Consider the following 12,096-nt stretch of genomic DNA (forward strand, 5'->3'; position numbering starts at 1 on the left):
GTATACCATACTGTCATATTCTTATGTTAATTACTCAGTTTAACATTTAGCAACAGTATGTTGGTTTTGCAATGGCAAGTCTCAAATGACTTAACCTTAACCAAGACGATAAATATATAATGCCAATTATTATTATTATATAGGAATACATTAGTATGCTTCCAGCAATTGACCATCCTGAGGCCTTTGGTCAGCATCCTAATGCGGACATTGCCAGTCAGATCACAGAGACTAGTACCCTATTTGACACGCTGTTGTCACTCCAACCTCAAGTGTCCGTCTCAGTTGGTGAGAGCAGAGAGAGTAAGGTAAGCAGTGTAATTCAACCTTTGTATTCAGCTACAGTTTGCCCTTGAAAATTTTGGGTGGTCTTTGGGATTAGCTTTGTGTTTAAAGATGAATTATTGTTATTTGGTTCCTTTAAAATGTTGTCTCGAATTAGAGGGGTCTCAAATAGGAAGGTTCACTTTTTATGGATTATTTGAATGTGGTATGTATCATAATATTTCTTGATTACTTCTTGTTGAAATCTTCTACCTTATTTCATCGTAGGTGTTGAAGCTGGCAGCTGATGTACTTGAGAAGATCCCTGAAGATATTGACTATGAAGGAACAGCTAAGATATTGAAAGATGATCCCTCACCTCTGAATGTTGTTCTCCTGCAAGAGGTAAACCTACCCTCCACAGGTTGAGGCATTATTATAATTATTATTGATATTTATTTTATTCTTATTTTTTGTCTTCCGTGCATTAAGTCAGTTGGCTTTCATGTGTAATGAAATTTTGTTTCATTATTTCTTTAGGCACAAGTGCCTAGGATATGCCAATCAGCGAACTTAATGACTATCCTACGTGGCATGTCCATTAAATAACAGTTGCCTGAATGGACCAGTACATTAGGGTAACCCCCAACTCTTCTCGAAGGATGTACTGTGTTCTTTAAAGTGCACACTAGCCAACTGCGTACGCTAGGCCTTATCCTAGAAGACTTGTTCCAACACCGGAACAATAGGCGAGTGAGCCGTTCGAACCAGCGCCGATATTATAGCTGAAGGTTACGGTGCCCATGACTTAACCGCTTGGCCAACCAACTCGCCTCTAACATTCTTTGTTAACGTAGAAATTTCTGAAACTGCCACTGGAACACCGCAGCTATATCATTCATGAGATCCTGACTGCAGATAATGAAATCTCGGCCTTATTTGATGTCCTTGCAAACCTGCAAGCCTTTCAGCAATGTCCTAATTTAATCATTTTTTATCTTTTATTTCACTTACAGATTCAGCGCTACAACGTGCTGTTGAGGACAATCCGTTCATCTTTGATTGATCTGGAGAAGGGTATCAAAGGTCTGGTGGTGATGTCCAACGATCTGGAGGAGATCTTCAACTGTATCTATGATGCAAGAGTTCCATCTTCATGGCAGAAGGTACACTTAGATAGATATATACTCAATATGTTTGTAGTTTTTGTATCTTGTGTTTAATTCACTGAGGAATAAGAATCTCAATATATCGTGTTATGATATTGACAACAAAGAGTCTAGAATTTGCTTCATTTGTATACATTTTCCACACAAAGAATAACCAGTCATAATCTTGTCTTATGATATCTTGTTTTAATTTAAAGAGCATCCAATTTACAAAGAATTTACAATTTACATCCAAAACAAGAGCTTTAGAGTATAATCCAGAGCACAATTTTTCTTATTCCTTGATGGATTATGTTTTTTTTTCCCAGGCTTATCCTTCCAGAAAACCCCTGGGGACATGGACCAGAGATTTAGTGAGCCGTGTGGAGCAGTTTGCAAAGTGGGCAACTACTGCTCATCCACCAGTCATATTCTGGATGTCCGGTTTCACTTTCCCAACTGGTTTCTTGACCGCCGTCCTCCAGACATCAGCAAGACAAAACAATGTAAGTATGTACATGATGAGGCAATATATATTTAATTATATATAGATTTAACAATTTTGAAATAATTACAGATAGAAAATTGTGTTTTTATGAACTTTGGTGTATTAAAAATAATCTAATAACTCTCTTAATATTTTTTTTCATCTTATCATTTTTCCCCTTTTTTGTTGCCAGGTTTCTGTTGATTCTTTGTCCTGGGAATTTGTCGTATCAACTGTTGACGATAACAACATCACACAACCACCAAAGGATGGAGTCTGGATTAAGGGACTCTACCTTGAGGGCGCCGGTTGGGACAAAAAGAACGCAGTACTTGTGGAGGCAAACCCTATGCAACTGGTCTGTCCTTTACCAACTATCCATTTCAAACCAGTTGAAAACAAGAAGAAATCTGGCAAAGGTAAGGCTACAGAAAAACATTTACCTTTTTGAACAAAATAACACTAAACAAGTTAGTTTATTCTCATCTAATGTAATTATGGGCCTATCATAGCTCATGATTTAACTACTCAGTTTATTTTCCGTTATGTGTACAGATTTGTTCTTTTAAATTAAAAAATTTTGAATATGCCCCATTCGTTAGTTTTATATATTTTTTTTGTCTCGCAGGAATCTATGCTTGCCCTTGCTACTACTACCCGAATCGTGCTGGGTCAACGGGTCGAGCATCCTTCATTGTCAGCGTGGATTTGAAATCGGGTAGCTTGCCTGCGGATCACTGGACCAAGAGAGGCACAGCCATTCTTATGAGCTTGGATTACTAAGCCCTCAGATAACTGGACCAACAGCAACACACACATGAGGTTGCACTACTAGTACAATGTGTCATGGTATTCACTAATAATGGTAAAAAAAATATAATTTTAAGTAAACCCCATAGTTTCCCAATTTCACTAGGCCCAGGTTTATCATTATCTCTTTAAAAATATTGTTCTTCCATTAATATGATTATTTCTATTATTAATTATTACCATTTTTGACTTAATTTAAAAAAAAAAATCATTTTGTGAAATTACTGCTGTTTTACAGTTAAAATTATTACCGTAATATTGTTTTTATAATGTTATATTATATATTTTGTTATTGTGTTGTTTGTAATATTGTGTATTGAAGATTTGTTCTACAATTGTAAATAATAGATTGAATTTTAAATAACAAATCAATTAATTAATGATGAATACAATACCACGAAGCACAAATATATGTGTATATATCAGATTTATTTATGTAACAAATGTTTGTTTGATTTTGCCAACACCAAGAGTGTAAAGCACAGTATATACAATCAGATTTTGTCTAACAAACTGTACAATGGCATTTTTAGTGTATGTTTGCTTCAGATGCTGATCAAACAAATCCTGCTTTTTCATGTATGTTGAAAGGCAGAATCCGAACAATGCTGTATACAAGTATGATCCAACTTTGGCAAACCCTTTTGAAAAGCTGGTTAAAAAGAAAAATATGTATAATATATATTTATATATTATACATTCAATAAACTACATTCCAATTTGTTTTGTTTTTTTATTCCAATAGAAGAGAAATATACTGTTTAATAATTTACTCCATCCAGTGAAAAATAATACATCTAAATGTAAAGTATAATAATTATAAAGTACTGTATATAAATATAATACTGTACATGAAAGTTTGATGCCGTCCATGAAGACTAAACAGAGGTATAGTGAAATATTAAATTTATGTAATAAATCTGTAATGAAGATGATAACTTGAAGATTCTTAATCCAGAAGTACAGTGCATTGTTTTTAATTTTATACAGTCCAATATATTACAGGACTAGTATACTGTATTATTAAATATTTCATTTTTAAAGACTATCCATTCAAAAGGTTACATGAATTTTGTTATCAGTATTAAGAAACCGACTCCGTCCTGTCAAGAAGTGCATTGTGATATGTTGCATTTGAAGATTGTAATAAAGAAGTTGTATTTGCAGCAGCCTTGTCATTTCATTTGTTTGCAAGTATTACAGGTCTCCCTCTAATTAAAGACCACTTTTGGGACCATGGGACCAGGTTTCCATCGTATTTACCAGCTTTGGTCTCGTAATTAGAATAATAAAGATAACACACATTTGCTAATATGGGACCACAGAAAAGTGGTCCGTAAATACTGTAGAATTAGTTTTTTAATTGGAGGGGTCTTTATTTTTTTTTACCATTTTTGGGACCAGGTTTCAGGCCTTAGCAGCTTTGGTCTCTTAATTAGTATAATAAAGACACATTTGTTAATATTGTAATAATAATAATAATAGACTTATATAGCATGTTAAGCCCTCTATGCACTTCACATTATCATTACCCCAGTCATTGGATTAAACGCTTATGGAACACAAGCTCAAGCTCCCTGTGGGAGTATTCCATAACGTGTATAATTATTATAGTACTGTACTGTTTATGTGGAAATGCCTTTAATCAAATGTCAATAAAAGAATGTGACTAAACAAAGCCCTAGTGGCACCAAATTGAACAAGCATCCCAGTACAGTAGACATCATCCCCTCTCGAAGGACAGAGCTGGCTCAATAACAACATTTAACAATTCAACAACATGGAATTAAACATTTGACCTCACAGCAACTTAGCATAGCTGGCGAAGTGGCCACTGTGTGTGCTCAGAACCAGATATTTTACCTTGGTCCCAAATTCAATTTCATCTGCTTTTCTTCATGTGTTTACACCGGCTTTTTGATGAGACACTTGCTGCTGGTCTTGTGTGCATGTTTAAAACAATGCAGTACAATCTTCAGGAAAGAGTAGGGGATGAAGTCTTTACACTTTAGTGGGTTTTATCCTTTGTGTATTTCACACTGAAGTAATCCATCCAACCCATTGGTTTAGTATTTACACACACGCAGACTACACAAACTGACTAAAGCTGGTGTCACGTTGTCATTTTGGCAACTACAATTTTTTGAACATGTTCAAAATTCTATATCATATGCTTCTATGACCATGTAGTGTTGTATACACAAGTCCTTCTCACACCTTGCCCCAACTCCCATGCACCAGACAATTTTATACCGAGCGTGTCGTAATGCAGCTTGTTTGTTGTGAAGCAAGAATTGCAACATGTGAGAATAGATTGAGCTTCTCAAAAAACATGAATGAAACAAGACAACAAACTAATTACTGTAAACTTGGTTTATTTCATAAGCATTTCATCCACCAATCTGACATACTCTCAAACAGCTGTAAATGCAATTACCACTTTGCATCAACATGTTGCTGTCACACAGTTTTTTATCTCTGATTTTCTTTCTTAATTTTATACAGACGAAATTTATAGTGAGTTGCCACCACACAAATAGATGTGTAGTGCCATACTTAATTCTCACTAATCATTTTGAAATAGGCATTTAAATGTAGCCATTAATTAAATTATTATTTTAAAACAGTTACCAACCATTCAGTAAGCACCATGGTCAACTGTGCGAGCACATACTTACCATCTACCAATTAAAAAAAGCATAATAAATAATTTTGAGGATAAAGATCAATAAATTCAGTCGGCTCTGCACAGCGAACATGCACTTAATATTTGATTGTCCAACTGCAAAACATTACTGTTTATATTTAAATCTGCCTTTAATTAGCTTCTGAAATACATAAATATTGCATAAGTTGACATGATAAACACCTATTAATAATACTGGTGCTTGTCTGAGGAAAGGATCTCGATCCTAGAAATGTAAATAATACAAAATGTAATTATCCACAAAACAATGGTTTAGCATCTCCACAATGCAGTCTTTTCATACATTTTTTTTTTTTTTACATTTTAGCAAATGTTTATATTATTTTAAACCAGTTTACATTGACTAATATTTTAGTATTTTACACAATACACAAACAATTTCTCTACGGAATGAATAAGTCCTCATCCCGAAATATAGAAACAAATTAAAACACCTAAATCTCTCAGATTAGCAACAGCGATAAACATGGGGGTTAGCAATATCGATAGCATTAACAGAGTGAACAAAACAAATGTGCTAAAAAGGATCAGGTAAAAATCTACTATTCTAAAGAACTGAATACATTAATGGAGATTATCTCCATCAGTGTTTTGAAGCAGAAAAATTGCATCTACAATGCATGCATCAGAACTTTATCTAAATAAAGCAGCTAAATAACCCTCTAGCTGACACTACACTATGACACAGAGGAAGGGGGCGTGGCTTATCTAGACAGTTTTTACAACTATATACACCATTGTATAACCACAGGAGGGAAATCTGTAGCCAAATATACACCTGAGTTATATTATTTTCATCTTAAAAATTCAAAGAGAAGAGGGGAAGGGTAGTATATAAAAAAAAAATTAGAGCTACATCTGTAAAATATGCACCCCCACATACATTTGAGAATCTACTTTCTCCAACATTAACACAGCAGATATAAACTTTAGTATTTTCAATACTTGCTATCTTGGCTTGTTTGACAATAGCAGAAATAAGACGAGACCCTACAAATTGCAGCTTCACTACCTTGCTTGCAAGTGGCATCTACTTCGTACACAAAAGCTAGAAGGTGCTATGCTGTTTTGAAGCCGAACGACACCTTGGGCCGAGCATTCTTTTTGTTTAAGATCGTCTCCTGTTCCTGTTTTTTACGCCGCTGCTGTTCTTTCTCAAATGCACGCCGTTCCTCGTCCATTTTACGCTGCTTTTCAATCATTTCTAGACGCTCCTCCGCCTAGAATGAACAAGGAAATATTTTAGTTAACATGAGGTTATACAATTCTCTCTGATGGGCAATTGGGCAAAGGACTGAAATTTGCTTAGCTAATAATTTCCTGAAAAACCAGGCCAAACTTTAAAACTTTTATTAATTTGCCAAAAATGTACATTACATTAATTTTTTTAGCAGTTTCTACTTCATCAAATTTAACTAGATTTAATATTGAGTGATAATGACCATCAATCAATTTACGAAATCATTTGATTGTCATTTAAAAGTACAACTAAAATTGTGTAAGACCATCAGTAGGGTAATAGTAAGTATTCCCATCTTTCTTTTATAATATTATTATCCACTTCCTAATTGTTAGTTAAAATTTACATTGTTGTTGTTAAAAAATCAGTAAACACCATGTTTGTAATTGTCTCAATTGTTAATTGTAAATTAGTTTCTAACAATTGAACTCATTAGTATTAAAAACATACCTCGTTTTAATTAGAAATTGTTACAGATTATTAAGCTTTTTATTTTAATTAATCTATTTTTTCATTAAATTAATTTAATAGTTCTTCCTATGTTTTCACTAAGATAATCTTATCTATTTTCTCGTAGATGTCCATTTCTCGTAAAGTGCTTCTGCTCCAGTCGTCCCAGACAAGCTGTTGACCTGAGCCCGAGCTGAAGAAGGTAGTAATATAGCAAATGCTGTTTGATAATCCAGATGTCAAACCATCAATCAACACTCGCACCCAATAATTCAATTAATCAATTTGTATTGAAAAAGATTCATTCATTCGCCGAAACGTACGAACAAGTATGCTATATTCTCCAACCTTACTCACCGACTATACCTACGTAAAGTTTAAGTTTAAATCCCTTCCTGTCTATTCTGTCCTTGTTTGCTGAAAATCAAAAATTCTTTTCGCCTTCCTTGATTTTTCAGTTATGATAATAAAAAGAACATGGCACATGTTAAAGAATATTTAAGGGTAATGTGCACAGAATTTTGGAGATTTGGTTTTATAATCAGATAACTATGAGGTCAGCTGTTCTGACCGCTGTTGTAGTGATTACAGCCAACTCTGAAAACAAAAGCGCACTTGTGAACCATACCACTCTACACACTGTTCATACTTATAATGCACATCCACGCCCACTCTGCCCGAAGGCTAAACAACGCCACAGCATAACTTACCAATTTTCTTTGAGCTTCTTCAATTTTGCTCTGATTCTCCAACATAATTCGTTCAAGCTCCTCGCGTTGCTTTCTTTCTTCCTCCTAAAAATCAGAAAAGAAATAAGAGAGTTTGAATACAAGTAGCTAATGCATGCATTGTAGAACAAAAGTGAAAACATGTTCAGCATTTTGAAAAAGCAAAATACCAAAGACTTAATGTATAAAATACATAAAAATTATAACTAAAATCAATTTCAAAAGTATTTTTAAATCGAGGAACATTAAAATAAAAAACATGAAATGACTTGTACACCTGTAGAGAAAAAGTAATATATTAGTTATTTACTTGTCTGCTTCAAAATAGATTATTATACTGTATGTCTTTTTTTTTAATGGCTGCAAATTACACTTAAGATTTTCTAAACACTGCAATACCACCAGTTAAAAGTTATGTATGTAACAATACTGTACATAGTCAATATTGTGTATCTGGGCTACAAAAAACAAAACATGTTAATTTATTGAGGTTTTTTCAAAGCAATGTATAATTGTCAGCCATTTCCTTGATATAAACTACAGGAACAGGAAACAAAAAACAAACATTGCCATATAAACTATATTTAACAGACACATAAAATAACTACAGCTTTGAAAATGCTGCTCATTAGAATACAAAAAAAAAAAAAAATGCTTATAATACAAAACCATAAGATATAATCACTCAGTAAAATAAAGGCAAGGGCCTGAAATAACTTGGATCTTGTTTTTCTCAGTATACAAAACAATAACAGCTTACTCACGGCTTTCAAATTGCTTTGTTTGCATGTTATTGTCTTCTGCCTGCCAACAATTTCAGACCCTAGAATAATGTATTAATTTACACTTACCTAGAAGATGGGACAGGAAGTCTTCTGCTTCTGATTTTCACATAACAACACTGCCAGAGCCGGCACACATTTTTTTTTTTTTTTATTTCTTAAGAGAAAAACCCAAGGTTCCCCCAGTAAAGGGAATACATGGCTTGTCATAAGCCATATCATTGCTGGTGGATACCAGAGCTATACAAGATATTATTAGTATCGTTTCACAAAAATTTAAAAGAGGATATAGAACCAATAAAAAGAGGATTTAATAATACTATTTTTAGTACTGATGTACTGATGTTATTTGTAAAAAATATCTATAAATTTGGGACTACTATTCTGGATAATCCAAGGTTAGAAATTTAGATATATACAGTAGGTGCAAAAAATATGCATTATTGATGGTAAAAAGAATTGACGCTGCAATCACAAATGTCTCTAAGTGTCATATATCTTCTATCAATGATCTACTCCCAATGACAAATCATCTGCACTAAGTCATCCTGTTAAAATGTTTTTATATTGTCCAAGTTCAAAGTGTCTTTTTATGTCCTCAATGTTCCTTTATTTTGAATAGTATACCTTAAAACCATCTGAACTTGAAATTTGCACTTGCGACTTTCCAATACGCTTGCATTACTCTGCGCTCCTCCCAAGCAAAAACAGGGAGGAGGTACAGAGTCAACTGATGAGGCAAACAGATGTGTAAGTTAATGCTGATGCCGGGTAAAGCTAACCACTGCTGGGCAAGCAATTACATGCTGTGTTATACAATTTACTGTACTTTATCTTTACACTAATATATTAACAGGAGGGGTACCATACAGAGAGCGCTGATTATTTTAGAAGTTGTTTTGAACTTGTTCTAGAGATGCATTTACCATTTTCATCGGTGGGGGTTCTACTCTTTCAAAGCTATGGATTTTTTTTCTATAATTCTTTGTTTGATATGTATTGACTGATGAAAGCATGAAAAATGAATAACTATCAGCATCTTACTGCCCTGCATTGGAAGCTACCCAGCGGCCAACCCTGACCAACTCTTTGGGGGACACTGACTACGATTACTTTTTAACAAAACCAATAAAAAGAATAAAAACCTTTCCTAAAAAACAACTGAAGTTCATTCTATTATAAAGTCAACTGGTGCATCCTGCAACCTTGAAAATATTAGGGATTGGAAGTAGCAATTTTCACTCAAAAAACTAAATTTCCTTCCACTAGAATTCTGCTGATATTAATAAATAAAATAACTTAATATTTCAGACCAAACTATATTGTATTTATAACAAAAAAACTATAGATATATTATGCTTTATTATATGCAGGCAAGAGCCTATCAATCTAAATTGAACTTCCTTTTTTCAAGACCACCATTTAGATGGAAAATTGTTAACAGATAAACGAAAATATATTAGTTAATTAAAACAGTACAGAGATGATAAGAGGAACAAGTTTAAAACACATAATGTTAAGGGAGAGTTGGTCAGGACTGCCCAAAATCCACTGAAAAAATAACGTTACCTCTTTTCTTTTCTGAGCTGCTAGTTCTTCCTGTCTCTTTTTTTCCATCTCTTCCATCATGATTCTCTCCATCTCCTGTTTAGCTTCCTCCACCCGTCTCAAAACCTCTGCTTCAATATCGTCTTTTCTTTTCTCCAGTTCTTCCTGGACACGTTTTTCAACCATCTCTTCAACTCGTCGTGCAACCTCTTCCTCGATCAGTTTTGCTTCCATCTCTTGCTGACGACTAAAAGACATTAATTGATTGTGAAGAATTTGCGCAAGGGATGCATTAAAATAAATTACTGAAATTGTACAGAAATTCACTCAAAAAATGTGTAAGGAAGCTACTGCTTTATATTTTCTTTTATTTTGTGCAATATAAATACCAGCAATTGTTTGAAAAAAAAAAAAATTTGAAAGAAAATTGAACCTCAACTCAGGCCTTATTTATTTAATAACTGTTGGCGCAGATTAGGCCACGGGAATGAAAGTTGTAGGTTTGCATCCACCGCCCGCATGCCTAAAAAGCTACCGCACGAAAATTTTCATTATTTTGAAAAAAAAAATATACTTCATTTTAAAAAACGGACTTTCTAAGTCGTAAACAGACAGAAAAACGATCTATTCATCACTGATCACTCGTCGCGAACACCGAGCGAAGGCAGGCCAGGCCACATCGCACCATGATCGCCGATCACTGCTGAGGTCATTTACGGGTCAAATCGATCTTTCCGACCAATAGGAAATGTTTAAAGAGGTCTTAAATGTAGAAAAGGATCTGTTTTATATAGGCTAGTGTACATTTATGACTGTAAGCATTGTTTCTTGGGAATAAATGTAAAATTACCAATGCCGTGTCTTGTGCACAGCATTTATAAAAAAAAATAATGAATAATGAAAAAATGCCTGTGTTTTCAAAATTTTTCGGACGCAAACCTACAACTTTCATTCTCGTGGCCTTATATTATATTCTGGCGCAGGATTATATTCTCAGGCAGCCCCAACTTTTCAGTCTGTCTGCTGTTTTATGACTTCAAATATCCTGTCCAAAATTTTTATGCAACAGCAAATCATTTACCATACTCGCCCCATTTGAATAAGCGCCCCTAACGTGAAAATTTTTTTTAAGTGCCCCGATTTTCAACTATTTCCATAACGCCCCCTCAATTTCCACTGTCGCCTAGCTAGGCCTACTCTAATCATAGTAAAATAGTAATAGTACTAGGCCTAGCCCTTCTAGGCCCAGGTCCTGGCCCCTATTACTAAATGCTAAACAAGGACAAGGTAAGAGCAAGAACATAAACGTCGTCTATGAAGCCATAATCAAGCCAAGCCTTCTTTTCAGGCTTGCCTTTTTTGGATATCGTTTTGTGCACCTGCTTACATTTTCCTCTGTTTTTCCAATTCAGCTCTTCTCTCTTCTTCTTCTTTTCTACGTTTTTCCTCCTCAGCATTTCTCTTACTTATGTCTCTTCCAAAAATGTCCAGCTCTGGACTGGACCGTGATCGAGACCTACTGCGCCTACGTTTTCTGGCTTCATTGTCCCGAGAGCGAGATCGCCGCCTTCGTGACGATTTTTCCCCTCTTGATTTCGACTTCTTTTCACTCTCACGATCTCGTGCATTTGACGATGACTTAGAACGTGATCTAGAGCGTGAACGACGACTCTTTTTACTGTGTTTTCTTTTAGGAGAGCTACTTCTACTTCTTGAACGAGGCATTTTGTTTAAAATATAAAATTTGCAGAACAAATCGTCAGGAAAACATTGTAACTCCTTTCTCTACAAAACAACAACGAACCACCTAATCATAATAAATGGCGACCAAAAAAAATGTGACGTCATGGAAATACCCAGAATTCCCAGGATTTAATTTTCAGTATGCCGCCCTCTCTAGTTAGCGAATACTTTTTCTACCGTATTTCATTC

At 34.5% G+C, this 12,096-nt stretch overlaps 2 protein-coding genes across 2 annotated transcripts in view; one reads left to right on the forward strand and one right to left on the reverse strand.

The window, feature by feature from the left end:
* LOC117110525 (dynein heavy chain 2, axonemal-like) overlaps positions 1 to 3,875 on the forward strand; it is a gene marked incomplete in the record, with an annotated part of 51,444 nt that extends 47,569 nt beyond the window's left edge. The window contains 6 exon segments of the mRNA XM_033253271.1: positions 144 to 308; positions 553 to 669; positions 1,281 to 1,430; positions 1,742 to 1,918; positions 2,093 to 2,318; positions 2,528 to 3,875. Coding sequence (XP_033109162.1) covers positions 144 to 308; positions 553 to 669; positions 1,281 to 1,430; positions 1,742 to 1,918; positions 2,093 to 2,318; positions 2,528 to 2,682 — 990 coding nt within the window.
* Positions 3,876 to 5,066: 1,191 nt separating this feature from the next.
* LOC117110531 (arginine and glutamate-rich protein 1-like) lies at positions 5,067 to 12,004 on the reverse strand. The gene is made up of 4 exons (XM_033253278.1): positions 11,552 to 12,004; positions 10,186 to 10,411; positions 7,817 to 7,900; positions 5,067 to 6,636 (listed from the first exon to the last, which is right to left on the reverse strand). The coding sequence occupies exons 1-4, from the start codon at positions 11,887 to 11,889 to the stop codon at positions 6,475 to 6,477; spliced, it is 810 nt and encodes a 269-aa protein (XP_033109169.1). The 5' UTR covers positions 11,890 to 12,004; the 3' UTR covers positions 5,067 to 6,474.
* Positions 12,005 to 12,096: the final 92 nt, after the last annotated feature.

This window comes from Anneissia japonica, unplaced genomic scaffold (assembly GCF_011630105.1).
Source record: "Anneissia japonica isolate Jap-2015-1 unplaced genomic scaffold, ASM1163010v1 scaffold3434_len466720_cov178, whole genome shotgun sequence".
Classification (NCBI taxonomy): Eukaryota; Metazoa; Echinodermata; class Crinoidea; order Comatulida; family Comatulidae; genus Anneissia; species Anneissia japonica.